A 24,927-nucleotide genomic window follows, 5' to 3' on the forward strand; every position below is an offset into this window, starting at 1 on the left:
AAGCATCTCTGAGGAGATGCTGATTGGCCAATGTGGTGTTTTGCTGTGTGTGCACATAAGCCTTCCAATGCTTTCCTATAGGAAAGCATTGAATTGACTGAGCTAGTCAATTCTAATTATGTCACCAAAGGTGGGCATGGCAAGTGCTGTCAGACACCGCAGAATTGAAATATAGGTAAGTTTTAGCCATATTTAAGGTGGGGGGCCACATTAGTGTTAAAACAAAAATAAAAAATAATTAAAGTGTCAGGAATACACTTTTGTATTCACATACAAATTAGAGGAAGTGTTTGGGAATTACAGCTCTATAATACATAGCCACCCCTCTTTTTCAAGGGACTAAAAGTAATTGGACAATTGACTAAAAAGCGGTTTCATGGACAGGTGTGGGCTATTCCTTTGTTATTTCTTCATCAATTAAGCAAGTAAAAGGTCTGGAGTTTATTCCAGGTGTGACATTCACATTTCAAAGCTGTTGCTGTGAACCCACAACATGCGGTCAAAGGAGCTCTATAGAAAGGCCAGATTAGACTTTGCAAAAAAATAAATAAAAAGGCCAGGCAATTCATAGACTGTGCATTCTTTAGACATATAAAACTAAGGTCAAACTGTACCACAGTGATGGGAAGAAAAAAGTATGGAGAAGGCTTGGCAGGGCTCATGATCCACACAATCTGTAAGCACGGTGGCCGTGTGGCATGGGCATGAATGGCATTGGGTCACTATTTGATTATGTTACAGCAGACACAAGCAGCTGGGTGAATTGTATAGGGATATATTGTCTGCTCCGATTCAGCGAAGTGATTGGGTGGGGCTTCACTTTACAGATGGGAAAATGGCCCAAAACATATTGCAAAAGCAACTCAGGAGTGTTTTTATATAATTTTTTTTGGCAAAGAAGTGGAATATCACGGACAGGGCCAGCTACCTTTTTTGTTTGTCTGTTTATATTGTACTGTTCTCCCAATTGTACAGCGCTGCGGAATATGTTGGCGATTTATACATAAATATTTTGCAATGGCTGAGCCAATCACCTGATATCAACCCGATTGAGCATGCATTTCACATGCTTACTTTGAGATATTGTGCAACAGAGGCTTTTTGTGTTTTTATTTTAGGAACTGAGTGGCTACCAAGAAAAGCGTTTCGGAGAAATAACGTCTTAATGTACTGGTACTCTGAATATTTATGCCCTGGTTTTTTTTGTGTTCTTAGAAGTATAAAGGTTTTATTTCTAATATATTTACGGTAGCTTTCCGATCAATTATGGATTTAATCATCTTCAAATCTTTTACACTATTGCTTGATCCATCAGGTCTTTTGATGTAGAACTAAATTTTCCAATATACAAGACTGAAACAAAGAATGACGACTTCCACGTAATAGATGGTCTGGCATTTCTAAATGAAGACCTTGTAGGTGAGTTTGACACTACTATGGTTAAAAAAAAAAAAAAAAAAAAAAAAAAAATTGATTCTAATTTTTTGGTTGGTTTGTTCTGTGTGTTTTTTTTTTTGTTTTTTTTTTTTATAGAACAAATAATTGGTTGGATATCAATGATTTAGAGAGACGCCTGTTACATCTGAATAGTTAGTGTTCAAAGTTTATTCAGAATTTTGGTATCCTGATTATGGCTTGTCTTTGGTTTTGCTACAATTTACATGTATTGGTAAAGTTTCACCTTCCTGTAAGTGTTCACTGTAAATCTGACCACTTATAAGAACTGGCACATACGCTATCCCTTCTACCTTTTGTGGAACTCCATGCAGGTATATGAACTCCAATTAAACTTAACTTGTATATTTTCTAAAGGGCACTCTAAGCACAGCTCCTAGTAGTGGTTATGTTGCTATGTGCCTCTGGCTTTAGTCCCTTGTGTGTGTGTGTGTGTGTGTGTGTGTGTGTGTTTCTCCCCCACCCCCCAAAAACTATTTTACAGCAGTTTGCCAAAACATGTACCGGTCATCGACACTCGTAGTCCACCGTTTCTGGCACACTAATAATTTTGGAAATTTCACTTCCATGTTTTCAAGCATGAATCTCTCGGACATTGGTTGGCCAAGGTTGAGAATGTTGGGGTAATACATCACCAGTGCTCCCAGCCAGTTATTGCTTAAAGCACTGTAACTACTACACTGATCATGCTTATAGTGTACCTTTTAAAAGAGTAGTCAGACTTTATCATGGGCACATTTTTAGCAGAGATGTTTGCGCTGGGCCCAACTTTTTTGCAGAGTGCTATTGACTATCCCTAACTTTAACAAATTTTTATATGCAGTATATTCACATAACACATAAAATACTGTGTAGAGCGGAGGAAACCAGTTCAAACGTTTGCTCTATTTGAGGTTAAGTAATATGGTCATTGGGGGAAAAAAAAAAAAAAAAATTAAATGTAAAAAATTAAATAAATAAAAAAAAATATATATATCTATCTAAATATCTAAAAATGTTTTGTTTTTTTTAAATTTTTTTTAGCTTCTAAAAGTGCAAATCAAGGGTCTATCTACATATGGAGCTGGGAGAGATCGTTCAAGGCTAAGAAATCAAAAGGCAATAAGAAACTTGATGCAGTGATTTTAGCAGAGCTGAAGTGGTCAAACACTGATCTCCCTTACATCACCCTTACTGCATCACAAGGTATATATATATATATTTTTGTTTTCTAACCTAAAGCAACTTCTATTTCTGGGGGGAGGAAGGGGGATGTTGGGAAGTGGCTTAAAGCATGGAATGTTATCTCTTCTTTATAGTCTATGCATTGTAAACTTGGAGATTCTGGTGTATGGCCAAATTCCTGAACTCCAAGCCAAAATGTTCCAAAATCATTGACGGATAGTTGTGCAATGGGGTCATGATTCTGAATTCTGCTCATGATGCCAAAAAATGGTGGTTGGCTAGGAGACCGTCCCTAAATGTTGATTTTATTCAAATGAGAAGACAATTGATGGAAAAAGGAGGAGCTGTTTAAATAAACAATATATGGAATATGATTTTTATTTACATATTATACTCCAATCTACTACAAATATTTGTGTGTGTGTGTATTTTGCAGCACACCGATTTAGCTTTTTTTTTTTTCTTTCTAATTTAATTTCCAAATCTAAATTTCGATACCAGCATTCTGACAATCGGCTGCAATGTGGCTGTTTTGAAAAATGTGTTTTGGGTCCGAAAGAGGTTTGCCTGAGCTGACTTATCTCGCTGTGCACTTAACTTATTCTCTGGTTCACTGCATATCTTAATTTTCAAAGGGCAGTATTCACTAAAAATTTTGATTTGCTTGTGCGTGCAGAATAAAATGCTATAAGAATCTGCTGACCATCAGTCAGTAGACATCCGAGGCATATATAGGACAAATTATTTCTTGTGTATGTTTTGGTTATGCTTGAAGTTGAGTGCAATTCCAGTGGTGTATATGTGGGCTTTTATAGCTATTCTATCTTTATAATATGGCAAATTTTGCGACCATTCTGGTATACAGTTTCAGGAGTTAAACTGGTCGGCAGAATGCCACATAAAACAAGTGGGCACTGAACTTGAGCCATTTTGGATAATCCTCAATTTCTATGAGGTTTCTTCCATCTTTTTCACCTGACATTTTGCATAATTTTAGCTGAGCTTTTGGTACATAATGAATTTCACCTAAAATCTTTTCAGTGTTTTTTGATTACGAGAGCATTTATGAGGCTTTGTACACTATGTGAAATTTGTATAATTCTTTATTTATTTACAGAAGGTCTCTGTGTTTTCTGTGGCGATGAAGTAGGAAAAATCTGGATATATGATCTAGAGTCTTGTAAAGCAGAATTGATAAATGGCATCCCAAGCAAAAATCTGAAACCGCCAACAAAGGTATTTGATTTCAAGTTGACTTGTATTGCTCAAGCATACTTGTAAATATTGCATACTTTTTATACATGAATCAATATAAATAAAAAAAGTCTAACTGCTTAATCACGTAAAAACATCATAATGTGTAATGTACCTGCTGTGAAACTCATGATTTGGCCATTTTTAGGCAGTCATACAAACCACCTCCTATTTCTTGGTTTCTGCATGACCAATATTAAATATTTAAAGCCATTTAAAATAATCTGCATTTAACCCCTTAAGGACGGGGTATGTACTTACCCGGTCGCCAGCGATCGCGGTGGGGGGGACTCACCTGGCATCCCAGGGAGTCCCCCTGCTTCCGATCCGGCCCTCCTGGGCCATGTGATCGCGAGGACCTCACGATCACATGGACTGCATAGCCGTCCACAGCAGTGCCAGCAGGGGGACTGCTTACAATACACAAGATCCAGTACACTCACCTATCCATTAAGCAGCAACTTAAATTTTTTTTTTTTTAAACACCTAATCTAGGCAAAAATAATGGGGGTTTAGTTAAATTATATGATCCTACATTGCATAAGCCTGCCACAACGTCAATGTACCCCATCTTTGGCAGGTCCTACTCCAACAGCCTAGAGTAAGCAAACCAGTAACCAACCTCATGCTGACGAGTTGCATTAACAACGAAACAGCTGTCCATGAGTGGTTCACTGGTTTTGCATATTTTCCTATATTGTTTCAAGCTGTTGTATACAGCAAACACAGATTAAAAGAATATGTAAATGGATAGTACTGGTATACCTAATGTAATACCCAGGGGAGAGGGAGTCCGACTTAACAATAGGTCGCTCAAAAACTGGAAAAATAGGGATTCACTAAAACCTATACAAAAAATGGAACACTCTGCTATAGTATGCAGAAACCAGGAGCTAACCTATGATGCTGGCTGAGTGTGGTGAATGGTGAGGGATTGCAAAATATAAAAGGTGGACTGTGCCTTTAAGGTGTAAAAAATATGTGCTGTGCCTTTAAATCTCACATAATGTGCGTGCTAGGTCTGCTGGTAAGAGAGAAAAATGAAACAAAACAGAACAAAACAAAACAAAAATGGATAATCCAATAAATCACAAAAAGAGAGAAAGATGAGAAAAATAGGAAGAAGAGAGATGAAAAGAAGAAGAAAGTGAAATAAAATAGAGTACGGAAAAAATGAGTAAAAAATGATAGTACTAAAAAGATGAGTAGTGGAAAAAGCAGCCGATGATATGTGCAGTGCAGATAACTCTATCCCTAATGGGGTATAGGGTAGTTGGTATCTGCTCCAAATATTATACTTTGTATATATCAAAGATCTGGTTCAAATAATAATAGCAATACAGTATGTGGAACTGGATGCTAAGGTGATAGTCTATTCAAAAAGTGTCACTCGATATAGAAAGCAATGGTACAAACTGGATGTAAATAACAAAACCAGTTTATTGGTAAAATTATAAAAATATAAAAATATGGAATAATATAATACAGGAACAGTTCATACAGAGGTTACCAGTCTAATGAGTTTCAGAAAAGTGCAGGAACCCTTGGATTTGGCTGGGATTGATGTGGATTGTCTCGGGCCGATGAGCTTCAGAAATCCTGCTGCCGGTGAGGACGGCGGGCTTTTCGGTGTGCGTCCCGATAAGGATCTCTCTCCAGGGGACGTGCTCTGTAAACTGCTCCACTCGGCAAATACACAAAAGGTCAGGATCCTGCAGTGTTGCAATAGTTGAAGATAGGAGTTTCAGGAGGATTCCGGCGACGGGACACACAGAGTCTCAAGTTAGAGGATCAGAAGTTCCATGTCAGAACACTGAGTTCCAAGTCAGAACACTGACTTCAATGTCAGAACACTGACTTCAATGTAAAGGCCTTTAAAAAAACAGATTAAAAGAAATCCATGTTTAAAATGGAATGAGGCAAAAATGTGATTCTTTGTTAAACTAATTTGCATATGCCCACCCAGAATCCTTTGCGGTTGTAACATCGCTGCAGTTATGCGATTTCTGTGGGAAAAGCAAGTCTTATGGCTTGACTGGTGTGCAGATTTTTGTTTAACATTGTATTAATTATCCATAGACTTCAGGTGGAAGGGGTTTTCAATCACAATTTTTCCCCACCATAACCTATTTGGATTTTGAGATATATATTCTCTCTCTATCAGGGTCTGAAGATGTGGGAGGGGCTTGGTTCCCCTTCTTAAGGAGCACCAGCCCTGCACTCACTACCGTCTTAGGTCTGGAGATTTGTGGTCCGTGGTCGTTACTTGCTGGCACCTCGTGGACTGTCCTCTGCTCTCCGTGTCCCAACAGTTCCTGTTCGCGGCTGGCGGTCTCTAAAATCCATCGAATGGTTCCTAGTGGTTTCTGTTGGCGGCACCCTGTCGCAAATCTGGGAGTTAATCGGCCCGTCGCAATTACGGCACAGGCTTTTAATTATTCATTGTTCGACGGACCCACGCATGCGCATTAAGCACTCCGTTCGCGCTCGTACGAACGCTTTCTGGGACAGGTCTGTTCGGCTATTTGGGGCTGCTATGCCTTCAGATAATTACAGTATACCCATCTAATTTGTATGGTTTTTAGGGGGGACATTAGTGGTATAGTAATATTAGCCAGCTTATGGCTGTTCGTTTGTCGAACACACTGTCTCTTTGATCAATAGATACGTATGTTAGGGTGACCTCCGGTGGCCACAAATTAATCTCGCGCTCTCTCTCGCTCGCGCTCTCGCGCTCTCGCTCTCGCTCTCGCTCTCTCTCGCTCTCTCTCGCTCTCTCTCGCTCTCTCTCGCTCTCTCTCGCTCTCTCTCGCTCTCTCTCGCTCGCTCTCGCTCGCTCTCGCTCGCTCTCTCTCGCTCTCGCTCGCTCTCTCTCGCTCTCTCTCGCTCTCGCTCGCTCTCTCTCGCTCTCGCTCGCTCTCTCTCGCTCTCGCTCGCTCTCGCTCTCGCTCGCTCTCGCGCTCGCTCTCGCTCTCGCTCTCGCTCTCGCTCTCGCTCTCGCTCTCGCTTTCCTTTTTCTTTTTTATTTATTTATTCTTCAAATATACCGTACAGTTAATTTAATTTTAAAATTGAAATTCCGAAAACCATCATCTGGTGGTGCAGGGCTAGTGTGTTTTTTTTTTTTTTTTTTTTAAGTTGCTTATGAATGGTTATCATGGAATTTATGCTGATTTACGTGTGGGTGGTCTTACCTATATGTGATTATGGACATCTTATGTTTCAATCTTCACGGTCAATTTCTGCATTACTAGGTTTAGGCATCCTTGCCACTTTTGATTTCTTTGGTTCCTTGTGTTGGCAGGGGGATTGAAGGGTACATATAGATATATCCCTGCATACTCACAATTGCTCTCGTAGGTTACTACAGATTGCCTGTATCACCTTATCCTGCTACTTTGCTTTGCTAATCCGGTACGTCCTTTTTCGCAATTTTCTCCCAACCTCCCTACCTCGTCGGGTTCATAGTCTAGTTATATACTGGCATTTGAGCATAGTAGCCTCTAGGTATGTTTTCTGGCCTTCTACGCCTTACGTTATTTCGGAGGTACGACATCCCCTCGGGCCAATTCATAGTTAGCTGCCTCACTTGGTTGCATAGGTCACTCCCATTCTGTCTTTTGCTGTTCCTTGTCACAGAGAGGCCATCACCCCATCCCGGGGTGGCGACAATGCGAGCCTTTCATCCCTCAGGTCCTGGACCATTCCTAGGATCACCGCGGAATTGAGGAAAAGGAATATCCCTTACCCAGCTACGGCTAGGAAAGCCAAATTATATAGACTTCTGAATACCCAGACTGATAACCCTGGGGCGGATGAAGGGTCTAGTAGCGTTTAGTCTTCCGATCTAAATGCTGTATTGTCTTTGGTCCTGACCTCCTTCAGTCATATTACTGACAAGCTTGATAAAATGGACGCAGATAGCCAACAGCATTCGCTCACGGCTCTGGGTAATCTTGGCGCTGCGGTTCTCCCCGGCTCTCTTCCTGGTAATATTCCAACTGGTCCTAGAGAACCGCATATTATTAACCCGGCACACATAGTGCCTGCTAACCTTAAAGCGGCACTGTCATGCCGAACTTGCCTTTCCTCAATCTCTTCCTCTTCTCACCCTCTCTCAGGATCTGTTCTTCTTTTCTTCCTGTCTTCTTTAGTTTTCTTTAAAATCATAAGACAAAGTAGGGACTCTGTCTTATGGGGGTTTCCTCCGCTTGACCAGCGGTGGAGCAAAGTGTGCTTCATTTCCGCTGGTCAGAGCAATTTTTCCCACAATTCTTACCTTTCTTCAGTGTTCCCGCCATGCTTCCTGTCATTTTAGAGGAAACTGACGAATTGCATTCTAACTGAATGAGAACAGTATGTTCGTTTGTTTTCGGCACTTTGTTCATATCCGAATTTCATTCGAATGAATGAAACTCCGATTCAATTTGGCATCTTGCAGCCGCTTAGTAGATAATTCCCTAATTCCCACCCCAAAAAAAGTTACCACCCTAAAAAATGGTGAGGGGGGAATAAAATAACTAACCTGTAAAGAAAAAAAAAAAAAAGACAGTAGGTCGGTCACCCCCCCCGATTGTAATTTATGGCCCCCACCCACCGCGCAGGGGTGGGGGCCGGATAGAAGTTTTTTTTTTGTTTTGTTTTACTGTGAGCAGCCACTGTTTAGTGGACATGCCCCTAATTGCGGTATAGCGAGTAGGGGCATTCGGGAGATTTTAATCTCCTTTATGCTATTATGGGGGTCATATTGACCCCCATAGAATGAGGGGGGGCCTGGGGTGCTTAGGAAGTGGCGAGGAACACCGCTCCCTGCCGCTTCTATCTTTACATATTACAAGGAGGGAGCTGCGTGCCGGTAGCTCCCTCCTTGTAATAAACTGCACGAACAATCGAACACTGATATTCAGTGTTTGTTCATCTGACAATGCTATTCATTCATTTGTCTTTCTGACGAATGAATAGAAGAAATTCCCGTTCGCAAGCCCAAGTGTTTCGCTGGGCATGTGCGGGAATCTCACAGGCTATCTAGTGTGGGCAGATGACGTGTCCCACCCTGAATATAGATCGGGGCTGAAAATAAAGAATAAAAAATAGGTAATTTGGGTGTGACTAGGGGGTCAGTTAGATGTAGTGGAGTCGGGAGGGGGGGGATAAAAAAATAAAAATGACAAAAAACTGTATTCGGCCAGGACAGTGCCGCTTTAAGAAGGACATCTTGGAAGGGAAGGATGTCAATTTGATACCACTGCTCATTGCCTCCCAAGATGTCATTGAGAATAAGACTTATGCATATGGGGACGTGTCGGTGGTACTGAACTCCAGGGACCCCAGGCTGAATCGCAAGCTATCCATCCCTGAATTCATATTTGCTTTCAGGATCTACAGGGTCGTATTATTCTCAGTGTATCCCTATAGGAGGGAAGAATTGGATCTCTACCTCCACAAGCTGGTGGATTTAGGGCACAAGTACGGTGGTATGTCTTTTTACGACTACCACCGTGCTTTCTCCGCAAAGGCGTCGGCAGCTCTATCCCAGTTTAATTATCAAGCTGACTGGAGTGTGCTTGATACAGAGCTTTTTTGTCGACACTTTGCGGGCCTAAAGATGCCAGCTTGTGCCATTTGTGCCTCCAACTCGCACACGGCAAATCTGTGCCCTAATACCCCGGAGGTGAATACCTTCTGCCCCCCCTTCCAACATGATGCCCACAGGGAGACCAGGCAAGGTTCTTAAGGATAAACTGGGCCGCGATATAGTGTTCCTGGGTAAAGTCACAAGTTTGTAATAACATTAATACGGGCACTTGCGGTTACTGTGCCTGCAGGCTACTTCATGTCTGCTCCCAATGTTTCTGGGCTCACTCTAAAGTAATGTGTCCAAATAAATTATACCCCAAACAGTACCTTTCGTCTCTTAATGTCTCCCTGCTGAAAGATTTATTGTGTGGTCACCCATCTCAACATCTCGTGGAATTTTTGGTGACCGGTTTCACTTTGGGATTTCACACTGGTATTATTCATATGCCTACAGGGGTCTTAGAATGTAAAAACTTACAGACAGCCCAGGCAGATCCTGACGCTATTGTCCGACTACTCCAGAAAGAAATTGACCAAGGGTTTTTAATTGGCCATTTCGACTCTCCTCCTTTAGTGGTATGGAAAACTAACCCCATAGGTCTGGTCACGGGTAAATCTTCCAATTAGCAAAAGTTGTTCTGGACCTCTCTGCTCCCCATGCATCAACTACCCCAAGTCTTAACTCACTTATTCCGTCAGAAGAATTTTCTCTCCAATACGCAACCATAGATAATGCTCTCAGCGGGGGTGGGTGCATGGCTTAGCATAACGGACATAGTGAATGCGTTTAAGCTACTCCCTATCCATCCTTCCCTGTGGCATTTACATGGTGTTAAGTGGCAAGGTGCATACTATTTTTTTTTTCACGCGTCTCACATTTGGTTCTAAGAGCAGCCCAATAATTTTTGATATGTTTGCCAAGACGTTGTGTTGGATACTGCTTAACACCTGTAGATGTCCCACCGTTATCCATTACCTGGATAACCTGTTACCTCCCAGTAGCCTCCTTGCTACTACACGACTGTTCACACAACTAGGAGTGCCTATTTCACTAACAAAGACTGAAGGTCCTGATACGGTCATCAACTTCTTGGGGGTGGTGCTGGACTCTGTACATATGCAGGCTAGCCTCCCCAGGAAGAAGATCGAACGCACCCTGTCTGCCATTGACCTTTACCTAGCAGGGCAGTCATGTAATAGGAAGGAGTTGCAATCCCTGTTGGGTTCACTTAATTTTGCAATGAAAATCATACCCCAAGGGCGGGCTTTCATATCCTGGTTGCTTAGCTTATTTCCCCTGTTACAGTCCGATTCCTCCCGCATAACGTTAGACGTACATGCCACCGCTGACTTAAGCATGTGGAGGGAATTCTTGCTGCACTGGAATGGAAAGAGCATTTTCGTTCCAGTGTTGACAGACAAGTCCGTATCTATCTGGACAGATGCCGTGGCCACATCCGGATTTGCCGCTATTTTTGGCAATGAATGGATGTGGGGCAACTGGCTGGAGGAAGTTGCTGAGATCCCAGAGTTCAAGGTGGCTTTATTTGAGCTTTACCCTATTGTAGCAGCGGCAGTTAAATGGGGAGCTTGCTGGTTGGGTAATACGGTGCGTTGCTTCTCGGACAACATGGTAACATGGTAACATGCCATATTGTAAACAAGGGACGTTCCTCTTCCCTGGCCATCATGCGATTTATAAGGAATCTCACGTGGCAAGCGGCAAAACTGTTTTTTCCTAACTTGCATACATGTTCCTGGGGTTCTGAATATTGCTGCTGATCATTTATCCCGATCTCGTTTTCAGGAGTTCTGGGGGACACTACCCACAGCTGCCCTGATACCAATTCCAGTGCCGAGGTGGTAGAAGATGGTTTTGGATTAAATAAGCTACTCACTCACGGGCATCACCTCTCACAACTGGGTCTTTCTGTTAACACCATGCTTTTCCTATTTTTAATAGATTTGTGCTTGACTTCAACATCTCAGACACATTTTTCATGGAAACAATGATTGCGTTTATGTCCTTTTGCCACCTTCACCTAAAACTATCCTTCAACACCATTAAATTATATATCACCGGTATTCAACACCACATTCTCACTACTTGGCCTAATAAAAAAACGTTTCCTGTCATCTTACCAAGTGAAGGCCATACTTAAAGGTAGAAAAAACAGAGAAAATATAAGATCATGGATATAAACCCGTACAGTCTCACCCAAAAAAAAGGTGAGAAAGTATCGAGTCCATCCCAAGGTCTTATGTACCGCACAGAGACTCCAGGAGTCTCAAAGGGGCTTAACCCCAGTATAGAACAAGTATAACAAACAGAGGAAAAAATGCAACTAGTCTCAGTGGATCCCGGAGTACAGCTGCATCACCTGGAAATGTGTATAGCTATTTAGAAGTTGTAATAAATTGGCTAGAACATATATCTTAAATTATATTTGAGATCCAATAAAGTAAAAAATAATAATAAATAATAAAAAAAATATAATAAACCAAAATAATAAAAATACTAAAGCTAATATGCTAACCAGAGAAGTAGGTCAGGTAAGGCTTCTCATGCATGATCCTTAAAAGATTGTATGTACCCAAACCTAAATTACTAACTCTACGGCTTTGACTCTTCTATGCCTTGACAATAAATAAATAAAAAATAAAATAAAAAAAATTTATGTATAAAGGCCATTAGGCCTGAATTTGTGGGAGGAGTAAGTCCCCCTACTTAAACTCCCAGCCCCTACTCTCCTCTGACGTTCAAGATTTCCGCTTAACTTCCGGTTTGCTGACTTCCGGTCCGGGCGTCCTATTCTGCTGCAGTCTCCGGTAGAATCCTCCGTCCGGTGCGGCGATCTGGCTTCCGAAACAGCCAACCGTGAGTCACACTTACCCCTCAGTCCGGTCTCCTCCTCGCCACTTGGGGGTCTTAACAAGGGACCGCAACGCACATGGGGTCACGGTAACGCGAGACCACCCACGGTTACCACACTCGGGCACCTCGGGGATCAGTTGGTACAACTTCGTCGGTACCAATTCCTCCCTCCCCCACTTGTTGCCTAGGCAACTGATTGTTAAGTATAAACTTCATTAGGACAGTGCTATACTTTAAACAATATTTGTAAAGGATGTATTTTCAGTTATGCAAATTTCTAATATATTACGACATAATGCTTCTATGAAAACTTTTACACATGCTTTCCGTTGCGGCTTGTCAGGTTTCATATGCCAGTCAGTGGGACGTTATCACCACCTTGTGTTTAAATTATTGATTAATTCCTTTCCCAATCTATAAATAGCTGTTAAGCAAGTTATTTTGCCACTTATTATACCAGATGTTAAGTGTGTGTGTGTGTGTGTGTGTGTGTATATACACAGGGAGTGCAGAATTATTAGGCAAGTTGTATTTTTGAGGATTAATTTTATTATTGAACAACAACCATGTTCTCAATGAACCCAAAAAACTCATTAATATCAAAGCTGAATATTTTTGGAAGTAGTTTTTAGTTTGTTTTTAGTTTTAGCTATTTTAGGGGGATATCTGTGTGTGCAGGTGACTATTACTGTGCATAATTATTAGGCAACTTAACAAAAATCAAATATATACCCATTTCAATTATTTATTTTTACCAGTGAAACCAATATAACATCTCAACATTCACAAATATACATTTCTGACATTCAAAAACAAATCCGTGACCAATATAGCCACTTTTCTTTGCAAGGACACTCAAAAGCCTGCCATCCATGGATTCTGTCAGTGTTTTGATCTGTTCACCATCAACATTGCGTGCAGAAGCAACCACAGCCTCCCAGACACTGTTCAGAGAGGTGTACTGTTTTCCCTCCTTGTAAATCTCACATTTGATGATGGACCACAGGTTCTCAATGGGGTTCAGATCAGGTGAACAAGGAGGCCATGTCATTAGATTTTCTTCTTTTATACCCTTTCTTGCCAGCCACGCTGTGGTGTACTTGGACGCGTGTGATGGAGCATTGTCCTGCATGAAAATCATGTTTTTCTTGAAGGATGCAGACTTCTTCCTGTACCACTGCTTGAAGAAGGTGTCTTCCAGAAACTGGCAGTAGGATTGGGAGTTGAGCTTGACTCCATCCTCAACCCGAAAAGGCCCCACAAGCTCATCTTTGATGATACCAGCCCAAACCAGTACTCCACCTTGCTGGCGTCTGAGTCGGACTGGAGCTCTCTGCCCTTTACCAATCCAGCCACGGGCCCATCCATCTGGCCCATCAAGACTCACTCTCATTTCATCAGTCCATAAAACCTTAGAAAAATCAGTCTTGAGATATTTCTTGGCCCAGTCTTGACGTTTCAGCTTGTGTGTCTTGTTCAGTGGTGGTCGTCTTTCAGCCTTTCTTACCTTGGCCATGTCTCTGAGTATTGCACACCTTGTGCTTTTGGGCACTCCAGTGATGTTGCAGCTATGAAATATGGCCAAACTGGTGGCAAGTGGCATCTTGGCAGCTGCACGCTTGACTTTTCTCAGTTCATGGGCAGTTATTTTGCGCCTTGGTTTTTCCACACGCTTCTTGCGACCCTGTTGACTATTTTGAATGAAACGCTTGATTGTTCGATGATCACGCTTCAGAAGCTTTGCAATTTTAAGAGTGCTGCATCCCTCTGCAAGATATCTCACTATTTTTGACTTTTCTGAGCCTGTCAAGTCCTTCTTTTGACCCATTTTGCCAAAGGAAAGGAAGTTGCCTAATAATTATGCACACCTGATATAGGGTGTTGATGTCATTAGACCACACCCCTTCTCATTACAGAGATGCACATCACCTAATATGCTTAATTGGTAGTAGGCTTTCAAGCCTATACAGCTTGGAGTAAGACAACATGCATAAAGAGGATGATGTGGTCAATATACTCATTTGCCTAATAATTCTGCACTCCCTGTATATGTATGTATATATATATATCTATCTATCTATCTTGTTGTATATTACAGCTTAATTACCAAACCCTGGTTCTTGTCTTACAAACCAGATCGTCCTTTTGTTGTATATTACAGACAAATTGTCAAGTCCTGGTTCAATACCAGGTATTTTATTAATTTTTTCTTCAGTTTCTACATTTTCAAGGCCTCAGGCAGCCTTCACTCTAACTTGTCACTCTGTCAAGAGCTCATGTCACGCTCATACGTCACGTTCACACACATCATCTGTCTCAGCTATTAGCCAAGAGATACTAATTTCACAATATTATATAAATTCCTTACGTACAGATACCGTATATACTCGAGTATAAGACGAGTATCAAGCAGGGAGGGGGACAAAAAAAAATATAATAAAAAAAAAATAAAAATTAATAATTCAGTTAAATAATAATAATAAAAAATATAATAATATTAAAAATAAAATAATAATTAATAAAATAATTAATAATATATCAAAATGCCCACCCCCACCAACACATACACACTCACACTTAATTCATATACACACTGCATTCATACACACACACTGCATTCATATACACACACACTGCATTCATACACACACACTGCATTCATACCCACACACTGCACTCACACACACGCACACACTGCACTCACACACACGCACACACTGCACTCACACACGCACACACTGCACTCACACACGCACACACTGCACTCACACACGCACACACGCACACACTGCACTCACACACGCACACACTGCACTCACACACACGCACACACTGCACTCACACACACCCACACACTGCACTCACACACGCACACACTGCACTCACACACACGCACACACTGCACTCACACACACCCACACACTGCACTCACACACGCACACACTGCACTCACACACGCACACACTGCACTCACACACACCCACACACTGCACTCACACACACACACACTGCACGCACACACACTGCACGCACACACACTGCACGCACACACACTGCACGCACACACACTGCACGCACACACACTGCACGCACACACACTGCACGCACACACACTGCACTCATACACACACACTGGAAATAAATATTCAATTAATATATACGCGCACTCATACACACACACACACACTGCGCACACACTGCACTCATACGCGCACACTGCATTCATTATATACACACACTGTAAATAAATATTAAATTAATATAATTTTTTTAGGATCTAATTTTATTTAGAAATTTACCAGTAGCTGCTGCATTTCCCACCCTAGTCTTATACTCGAGTCAATAAGTTTTCCCATTTTTTGGGGGTAAAATTAGGGGCCTCGGCTTATATTCGGGTCGGCTTATACTCGAGTATATACGGTATTAATCTTGGCTCTGTTAAATTTCTTTGGTCTCCACAGATCGCACATTTGTTGTTTATTACAGCTAAATTGAAAGTCCTGGTTCTTGTCTTACAAACCAGGTACCGTTTTAATTTACTTCAGTTCATGTAATCTTTCAAGGCCTCAGACAGCCTTCACTCTAAACTTGTCACTCTCTCAGGAGCTCACACTGCGCTCATACGTCACGCTCATACAGATCAACATCTGTCTCAAACCCCTAGGTTCTTCTACGATATCGCCAACTACCGCGCCTCTCTACTTAAATATTCAAAGGTGCAAGCGCCAGGTTATAATCAGTATCAAGGTTAGTATCCACCAAATGATTTTAAAATTTCTAAGTATCTAAATATCCCATAGAAGGTGCGTGAACTGGCTTACAGGGTCTGAGCTCCGGACCTAGCCTAACGAGGTTTTCATGTACCACAAAGCCATTTCCCACCTCAACACGGAGGTACGGCCCCACGTCCAAATCATAGGTAAAACGCCTCATTCGCCTTTCTACAGGGCAATAGTCAGTGCCTCACTTTTCATGGCCACACGTTTTTGAACCTCTTAAATGTCACCGAGAGGCCAACATCCCGCCACCATATCTGTGGCAACATACTTACCTCGGCCAAATCATAGAGCCTCTCACCGCCACTTGGCATTAGCAGGGCCTCATCCGTCACTAGTCGCTGTTAAGTTTTTCGCTTCGGCAATAGCCTTACAGTCCAGTTCACCTTAGGAACCACCCCCTCTTACCCATTTCATTTTCCCATACGCCCCACTAAATCCAATTCATCAATTCATTTCTAGAATGTCTCAAGATCCGGCTCCCATCGACGATTTGCCTACTAATGAGATTCCGTTTACTCCAATCAGACCTGAGTCACCAGGCGAATCTCTCACCCCCTCTACTCCTACGTCCTTGAGAGCGTGGATCATTCCAAAAATTACGGCCGAACTTAGGCTCAGGGGCATCCCATTTCCTGCTACGGCTCGCAAGGCGGAACTCTACAGACTTTTGACATACCAGGCACCTGAGCCTAGGTCAGGAACTAGCTATCAAGATCAACCATCTGGCGCTGGCATAGCCACCCAGGACACCCTTGCGGCAATCCTGGCCAACCTGCAGACCTTGAACAGCAGGTTAAGCAAGGTCGAGAGTGCCATAGCCTCCCCAGGTAACCTCCCGGACATCCCAGCCCTCACCCCGGCAGTACCTATGGCACCAACTCCCTCCCCTATACTTCCTCCTCCAGCTCCTGCCTCAGATACGTCTCCTTTTGTGTCACTAGTTCACTCCGTCCCAGACTCCATTAGGAAAGAAATCCTAGACGGGAAGGACGTGTGTCTGGTGTCATTGCTTATAGCCTCCCAAGACGTACTGGAGAACAGGGCTTATAACTTTGGGGATATCTCGGTGGTTCTTAAAACCAGAGACCCTAGGCTCAATAAAAAATTATCTATCCCCAATTTTGTTTTGGCTTTCGGGATATACCGTGATGTCATCTGCTCGGTATATCCCCACAGGAGAGAGGAACTGGACCTCTATCTCCATAAAGTGGTGGATTTGGGCGTCAAGTACGGGGGCTCATGTTTTTATGATTATCATAAATCGATATCAGCGAAAGCGGCGACACACCTGAAACAGTTCAACATTAGAATGAACTGGTGTAAGATGGAGACAAAATTATTCTGTCGCCACTTCGCTGGTCTGAGGCCCCCGTCTTGTGCCATATGTAATTCTTCTACTCACTTGGCTGATTTGTTCCCTTCTGTGGCTGATCCATCCACCCCCACTCCCACCCCTCAATCCACTTCCACCCCTCACAATAAACATGAAGGTGGTCAGCGGGATAAATTGGGTAGGCCCATCTCCTTTCTACGGAAGGCTCATGTGTGCAACAATTTCAATGCTGGCTCTTGCAGCTTCAGCGCCTGTAGATTGTTGCACGTCTGCTCTATCTGCTTCAGGGCACACACTAAGACCATGTGCCCAGCCAGGTTGTCCCCTAGCAAGTGACTAACCGACGTTAATATCGACAACCTGGCTTTTTGCTTGGAAACTCATCCAAGTAGACATCTTGTGGAATATTTATTAACAGGGTTCACCCAGGGCTTTCTCACGGGTCTAGTAGCCATTCCCTCAGGCACGCTGGAATGCCTCAATCTCCTATCAGCCTGCCTAGACCCAGAGGCCACGGACGTTCTCCTCTCCACAGAAATAGCACAAGGTTTCATGATCGGCCCCTTCACCTCCTCACCGTTTTCCTCCTGGCGCACTAACAAATATTCAAATAAATCAATACTCATGCGCTTTTTATCGGCACCGCACTCTTCTTTTGTTCCTAGCATTAATGCACTCATTCCCGCAGACGAATTCTCACTACAATACGTAAAAATAGACAACGCTATACAAACCATCATTTCAACTGGTAGTAACGCTTGGCTTAGTAAAACAGACATTACCAACTCATTCAAATTACTGCCCATGCACCCATCACTTTGGCACTTGCACGGTGTTAAATGGCGAATCAGGTACTATTTTTCCACACTACTCACTTTTAGGTCCAGAAGCAGCCCTAAACTGTTTGATATTTTCGCAGAAACTCTATGCTGGCTGCTTCTGAACATTATTAGGTGTCACGCCGTCATTCATTACTTGGATGACTTCCTCATAATAGAACCAAGCGCACGCACACCCACCGATATCCTCGGCACCTCAGCACTTTTCTCCACCCTCTGGGTACCTTTTGTCTCCCTCTAAAACAATTGGCCCCACTACTAAACTCTTTCTTTGGGATAGAGCTAGACTCTGGTACCTTCCGCGCCAGCCTTCCCCCTGAAAAACTGGGCCGCCTGAGAGGGGAGATAGATATGTATGCACCAGAAAAGAACTTCAGTCCTTATTGGGGTCCCTGAATTTCGCGATGCGCATCGTTCCGCAGGGTAGATCTTTTGTGTCCAGGCTCCTTTGTCTGCTTCACGTGGGTACCGGACGCCTGCCCAATTGCATTGGACCAGCACGCCAAAGCTGACCTACTCATGTGGGGGAAGTTTTTGACTGAATGGAACGGTATCTCCATGTTTATTCCCTCTCTCTCCGACTCCTCACCCTGCATTTACACTGACGCTGCAGCCAACACGGGTTTCGCAGCTATATTTGGTAATCACTGGTTTAGGGGTCACTGGCCAGCTGAGACGGATGCCTTGACGGGTTTTTTTTTTTTTTAATTCTTTATTTTTGTGGTGCACATAGTTAACACCAGCTCTAGCAATGCCCCAACGGCAGGTACAAGATTGGCAAAATACATATTTGAGCAAATAGAGGGCAAAGTAGTTCACGGCACACTTTTTTTTTTTTTTTTTTTTTTTTTTTTTTTAGGTATTGGCTAGTTCACATGGAGTTTTAAACGGAGTTCAAACATGTCTAGGGTATATAGCAAGGCTTAAGACGTGGTTAGTGTGTGTTGCATAGACATGAGTGGGTATGTGAGTGTGATGCTTAAAACATGCAGTTGTGACATACGTGTGTACAATAAGCAATTAATAAACATATTTAATAACAAGCTATCTGAGCTGCTGCCTAGTATGAGTTATAATTGCTGGTTTCAAGACACAGAGAACAGCAAAAGAAAAACAAAGATGAGAACTTTTGCGATAAAGGCATGCTGATAAATGAGGATTTTATCACCCAGAGAAAGTCCACTGGCTACAGGTTATGCGTGCTTAGTGTTATGCTCTGAGTCCTGTGGTCTTCCAATGCCTTTCGCCAGCAAGTCACACTGTGGCCGGCTGTCAGGGTCTCCAGGATCAGTATGGGCTGTGTATCTCGTTGCTGTCCACCAGCTCCCGCCTTTACAGACCCTCATCCCTGCGGTCAGGCTGTGTCTTTGATGTTCTATTGTGTGCTTAAGCTGTTTGCAGGTAGGTGAGGTCGGCAATTTTTCAGTCTGGCAGGGTTTCTCCGTGTGGGAGCTCTGCGAGCAGGCTTTACCCCTGGTGCAGGTGGTGTCGGATACTTGTGTCTCTTTGCTCTCAGTCCAGGGGAGGAGCAGGCTGTCTGCATGGCGCTGGGGGCCACTGTGGCAACGGTCACCGTGTGTGTGAGTTGCTGCTGCCGGGACTCTATTCGGGTCTGGAATGCCGCACACAGGGTGTTGAATGCCGCTTGAATCTTAGTTTCCCAGTGGAGCATGTGCTCGGACGGTGTGGCAGCCATTTTAGCTGTCAGGCCTCTCTGGCCTCGGCGTCTGGGTCTCAGGGTGAGGACCGGGATCACCCCCCCGGTCCATAGGGGGGGGGGGGGGATGGAGCCGGATCTGCGCCGGATTGTACTCCTGGCTGGGGTCTGTGGTACAGGACAGTGGGGCAGCGGCCGTCCACCCCACTCTCCACCGGAGAAGGCCCCGGTTGGGGCAACTTAGATTTCTCCCCCAGGGGACTGAAGCTCGACGAGCCAGGCTCTCCCTGGGTCCAGCAGTTCCTCAGCTCTAGGCTACTTCGCTGTCGGTCCAGTCTTGGGTGTTAAAACTTGGTTTTAGAGAGTTTTCTCAAGTGAGTTGCAGGAGCTGCTTTAGCTAGCAGCCATCCAGCTCAGCGGTCCGGCCCCGCCCCCCGCCTTGCCGGATTTTAACGAAACTTCAGCTCTTTTTGAAATTTACCCCATCGTGGCGGCCGCACACACTTTGGGTCACCTCTGGTCCGGCAAGGCAGTAAAATGCTATTCCGACAACTCGTCAGCTTGCGATATCATTAACAAGGGGCGTTCTTCCTCTCTTACCATCATGCGGCTGATTCGCAAGCTGACCTGGTTGGCAGCAACCGTCCAGTTTCATTTAATTTGCCTTCACATCCCGGGTATTCACAACACGCCCGCTGACGCTCTGTCTCAATCTCAATTTTAGGTGTTTTTCCAGGCACTCCCGTCAGCCCACCATCAACCATCCAGAACACCGAGTTTTCACAAGTTAATATTGGATTGAACGCACCATGCTAGGACTCTTGCGCACCAAGCACTATCACCAAACACGACTATTACCTACAGTAGGGCACTTAGCATTATCAATAAATTTACAGCTGAATTTGGATTACAAGGTGATTTTTCAAACCAAACTGGTGGCTTTTGCCTCCTTTTGGCACTTACACTTAAAACTTTCCCACAATACAGTTAAATTATACCTCACGGGGTGCAGCATCACAGCCTCACAAATTTTCCTAACACCCCCTCTTTGTCATCATTCTCTCCCCCCTCTCCTCCCCCCCCCCCTTTTTGTTTTTTTCTGGTTGGGGAGGAGGGGGCAGCTCGAGAGTCTGGTATGGAAGGAGCTGTGGCTAGATGACTCATACCAGGAGCTATGGTGGTACATGGTTCGGCATGCCCCCTAGATGGCTGAGCACGACCGGCCCGAGGGTGAGGATTACAATGGCCCTGGCCTGTTGTGGGAGGCCTTTGAAGAACCAGATTTCGGGAGTGCTGGAGAGTCCAGATTCTGGGACATGAGATCTTTCCATCGGCCCTACAGGAATGTTGGGCAGCTGGCCTAGATCCCAAACCACAGCTGGAGCTACAGTGAGAAAAGTCAACTGGTCTCACTACCCAGCACCAGGCAGTGTCACAGGGAGAGGAGGGGGGGGGGAGGAAATGTGATAAACTGAACCTAGTCACAGGTTCTTGGAGAGCCTGCTGGCCAGCTTCTTGCTTCAGGATTATAAGCCTTCCAATATACCTTTCCCAATACACTTGAAAAGTGTTCATGTAAGTTATGTACTTTTGTACTCCAGACAGAGAGACCGACCGTTGGCCCAGATTCCCTGGAACTTTTTTGGGCATAGGACAATGTGCACAGTGGGTCAAAAATTAAACTTCCAGAACATTCCTGAACTGATCAGGGTGATTTTTTTAATATGTTGGTCACCCAGATCAGGGAATGTAACTTTTGTGGGGCTTTTGTAAGGTATTTTGGGTGTGGGGAGGGTTTGTAAAGATTTATTTATTTATTTATTTTTTTAATTATTTTTTTTGTGCTTGGAGATAATTGGATCAGGAATTGTACTAATCTAATCCAATTATCTCCCAGGTACAGAGGAGGGATTACCTGATTTTTGTATGGGAGTGTGATTGCGTATTTATTTCTACTGTGATTTACGCTCAGGTCCAGGGGGAAGTGCCCTTTGCATGGGGACTGTCCTAAAAGGCCAGTTGTGGCTACCATTAAACTGAGATTCGTTTTACCCTTCATGAAGTCTAGGCTCATGTTTGGGTGATTGGAGAGCTATATTCACACTTTGGGGCTTGCTATAATCACTATACTCACTTGGATCACAACACTTGCTCTTATAAGAGCAGTCTGCTTTGCTCTCTGGACTAGGTCTACCCACTGGAAGCTTAATCCTGGTCTTGGGTCCAGGGTGGGTGGAGGACAGTGAGACACCAAGCTGCGATGGTTTGTGGGGTTTACGGTGGTTATGGTGGTGCAGTGCTTCTAATGCTAGGAAGCAGTGCTTGACGGAGGTGCCAGGCGGTCCGTCACATAACTTTACACTTTTTTTTTTTTTTTTAAACAATTTTTTATTTTTTATTTTTTTTATACATACTTTTATTACTTTAATACTCGCAGCAAAGCCACACCCATATTTGGATAATCCTTTATACGTAGATTTCTTTCACTTGATATTGCAAAAGACAAAGTATGTCCACCCTATGATCCATGCCTCAGTATTCTGCTCTCTAAACTATTAACCAACTAGAACATTCAACAATTTGTTCTCTTCAGCTGTAGCTAGAGCATATACCGTATATACTAGAGTATGTCGAGTTTTTCAGCAAATTTTTTGTGCTGAAAAACCCCAACTCGACTTATACTCGAGTCAATGTTTGTATTAGGCAACTTACATTGCCATAATACAGACAAGGACCGCCGGGCTCATTACAAGCCCGGCGGTCCTGTTGGGGGCTGGCAGGAAGCTGTTACTTACCTTCACAGCAGCTCCTGTCAGCTCCCTTCTCTCTCCTCCGGTCCGGTCAGCTCCCACTGCAAGTCTTGCGAGAGCCACGGGGTTAGAACCGTGGCAATGCCGGGGGGACTTACAGTGGGAGCTGACAGGGGAGCTGACAGGGGAGCTGACCGGACCGGAGGAGAGAGAAGGGAGCTGCTGTGAAGGTAAGCAACAGCTTCCTGCCAGCCCCCTCCTACACAGCCCATCCACTGGACCACCAGGGAATGAGAGCCCCCCTCCCTGGCCAGCTAACAAGCAGGGAGGGGGGACGAATAAAAATATAAATAAAAAATTAAATAACAATAAAATAAAAATATTAATATATAAAAAAATATTAATCTAACAAAAAAATGCACACCCCAACCAAGGCTCTGCATCGCATACACAAACACACTCTGCATCACACACACACTGCACTCATATACACACTGCATTTATTATATACACACACTGTAAATAATTATTCAATTAATATAATTTTGGGGGGGATATAATTTTATTTAGAAATGTACCAGTAGCTGCTGCATTTCCCACCCTAGTCTTATACTCGAGTCAATAAGTTTGCCCAGTTTTTTGGGGTAAAATTAGGGGTCTCGACTTGTATTCGGGTCGATTTATACTCGAGTATATAAAGTCTACACATGGGACAAACTCCACAGGCATGTTTTTAATCTTACAATTCACTATGATTGCTCAAAATGTGTCATGTATATATTCGAAATGTGTTTTTATTTTTTTCTTTGTGCGTGAAATTATTTTAATTATTGCATAAGTGCCGTTGTGTCGCTGCTGGTTCCTAGAAATCCTAAACCTGTTTTTATTATCTCAAAACAGGTAATTAATTGGCCATCTCTTGCATCCGCTAACGATATTGTGGATGGATCAATGATAAACACTGTTGCTGTGGACCCAACGCTGCGATACTTGGTAGCATTGACAGATAAAAATCTCATTGCTGTATGGAAAATATTATGAGCAAAACATTTTTATTTTAGTGGACATATGTCTAACTTTTACCAATTTTTTTTCTTTCAGAAATGTAAATTGTATTTTTTTGTAAAAAAAATTCTTGTTTTCTAATACGGTTTTATTGACCAACTGTATATTTTTAACCGGCAATATTACGGTTTTATTACTACTTTTAAAGTTGGTTTTAAAATACTTTAGATTAGAAATTATATCCATCTCCTTCCTTTTTCATCTTTCATTTTAATACAAATATTTTAAAATGTATTGCCAGGTCAACATTTCATTTCAGTGTAACACGTGGTCCTGATAAGTTTATGTAAATTTTGATACATTTGAATTAAAATGAAAGGGTTCCACCCAGTCCTTACCCAGGTGCTTTACAAGAACTATAGAATTAGGTCTACCAGAAAGTGAGCACTCCTGGGTCTTCAGTTATTCCAAAATAAAATGCTTATCTATTTAAAGTGCCATTTCATATTGTTAGAAAAAAAAATCAATGGTTCAGTCCCCATGGGACTTTTGTCAAAGCAATACATGGAACAAAAAAAATATAACAAGGGGGCCATTTCAACGAGGTTATAAGCAAAAGTAGGGTAGTGATTTCACACCACTGAGTGTACAATTAAGGTTATACCCAAAGACCGAGGCTGCAGAGACCTCCAAACTAAAAAAGCTAAAGACAAATAATTTGTCACTTCATCGTAATCTTATTGTGATGTCCACTTTGTTTTTATCAACAAGGCGAAGTAGTTATTTAAATAAGCAACAAGTTACTACCCAGGAGTATTTGGTCTTACGGTAATAAAAAAAGAAAAATATCCAAATAATGTGGTCTCTGTGTGTGTGTTTTTTTTATTTTTCGTTTCTTCCCCCCTCCTCTAGTTAAAATGACATTCTAAGCAGTAACTGAGCTAAAATATAATACTTTGCAGCTCAATGAGAAGTCTTTGCAAGGCAGGTGCTTTGAGCCGTTGCCTGCCTCGAGTTTAGCTCCACTAAGCTAAACAACAAGGAAATAGCAGGTCTGGTTGTCTGACTGCCAGGCGGTATTACAAGGTTAATTTATAAAAGTGCCTATTTCTATTTAAGTCTCTCTGGTAGACAGCCACTATAGGTGGAGTTAAAGGACCACCACACCCCAAAAGCCTGAAGTGCTTTATAGGTGAGGAGTACCCCTATTTACCCCAGTTTATCAGCACTTTTATAAAT

The 24,927-nt window shown here is 43.0% G+C and overlaps 1 protein-coding gene across 1 annotated transcript in view; it reads left to right on the plus strand.

Moving 5' to 3' along the window:
- LRWD1 (leucine rich repeats and WD repeat domain containing 1) overlaps nucleotides 1-23,743 on the plus strand; it is a 47,071-nt gene extending 23,328 nt beyond the window's left edge. Inside the window, exons 13-16 of the mRNA XM_063449910.1 lie at nucleotides 1,316-1,419; nucleotides 2,479-2,640; nucleotides 3,737-3,855; nucleotides 23,584-23,743. Of these exons, the coding sequence (XP_063305980.1) occupies nucleotides 1,316-1,419; nucleotides 2,479-2,640; nucleotides 3,737-3,855; nucleotides 23,584-23,724 (526 nt within the window). The 3' untranslated portion in view covers nucleotides 23,725-23,743. The remainder of the gene's footprint in view (nucleotides 1-1,315; nucleotides 1,420-2,478; nucleotides 2,641-3,736; nucleotides 3,856-23,583) is intronic.
- Nucleotides 23,744-24,927: the final 1,184 nt, after the last annotated feature.

Source organism: Pelobates fuscus, chromosome 1, assembly GCF_036172605.1.
Source record: "Pelobates fuscus isolate aPelFus1 chromosome 1, aPelFus1.pri, whole genome shotgun sequence".
Lineage (NCBI taxonomy): Eukaryota > Metazoa > Chordata > Amphibia > Anura > Pelobatidae > Pelobates > Pelobates fuscus.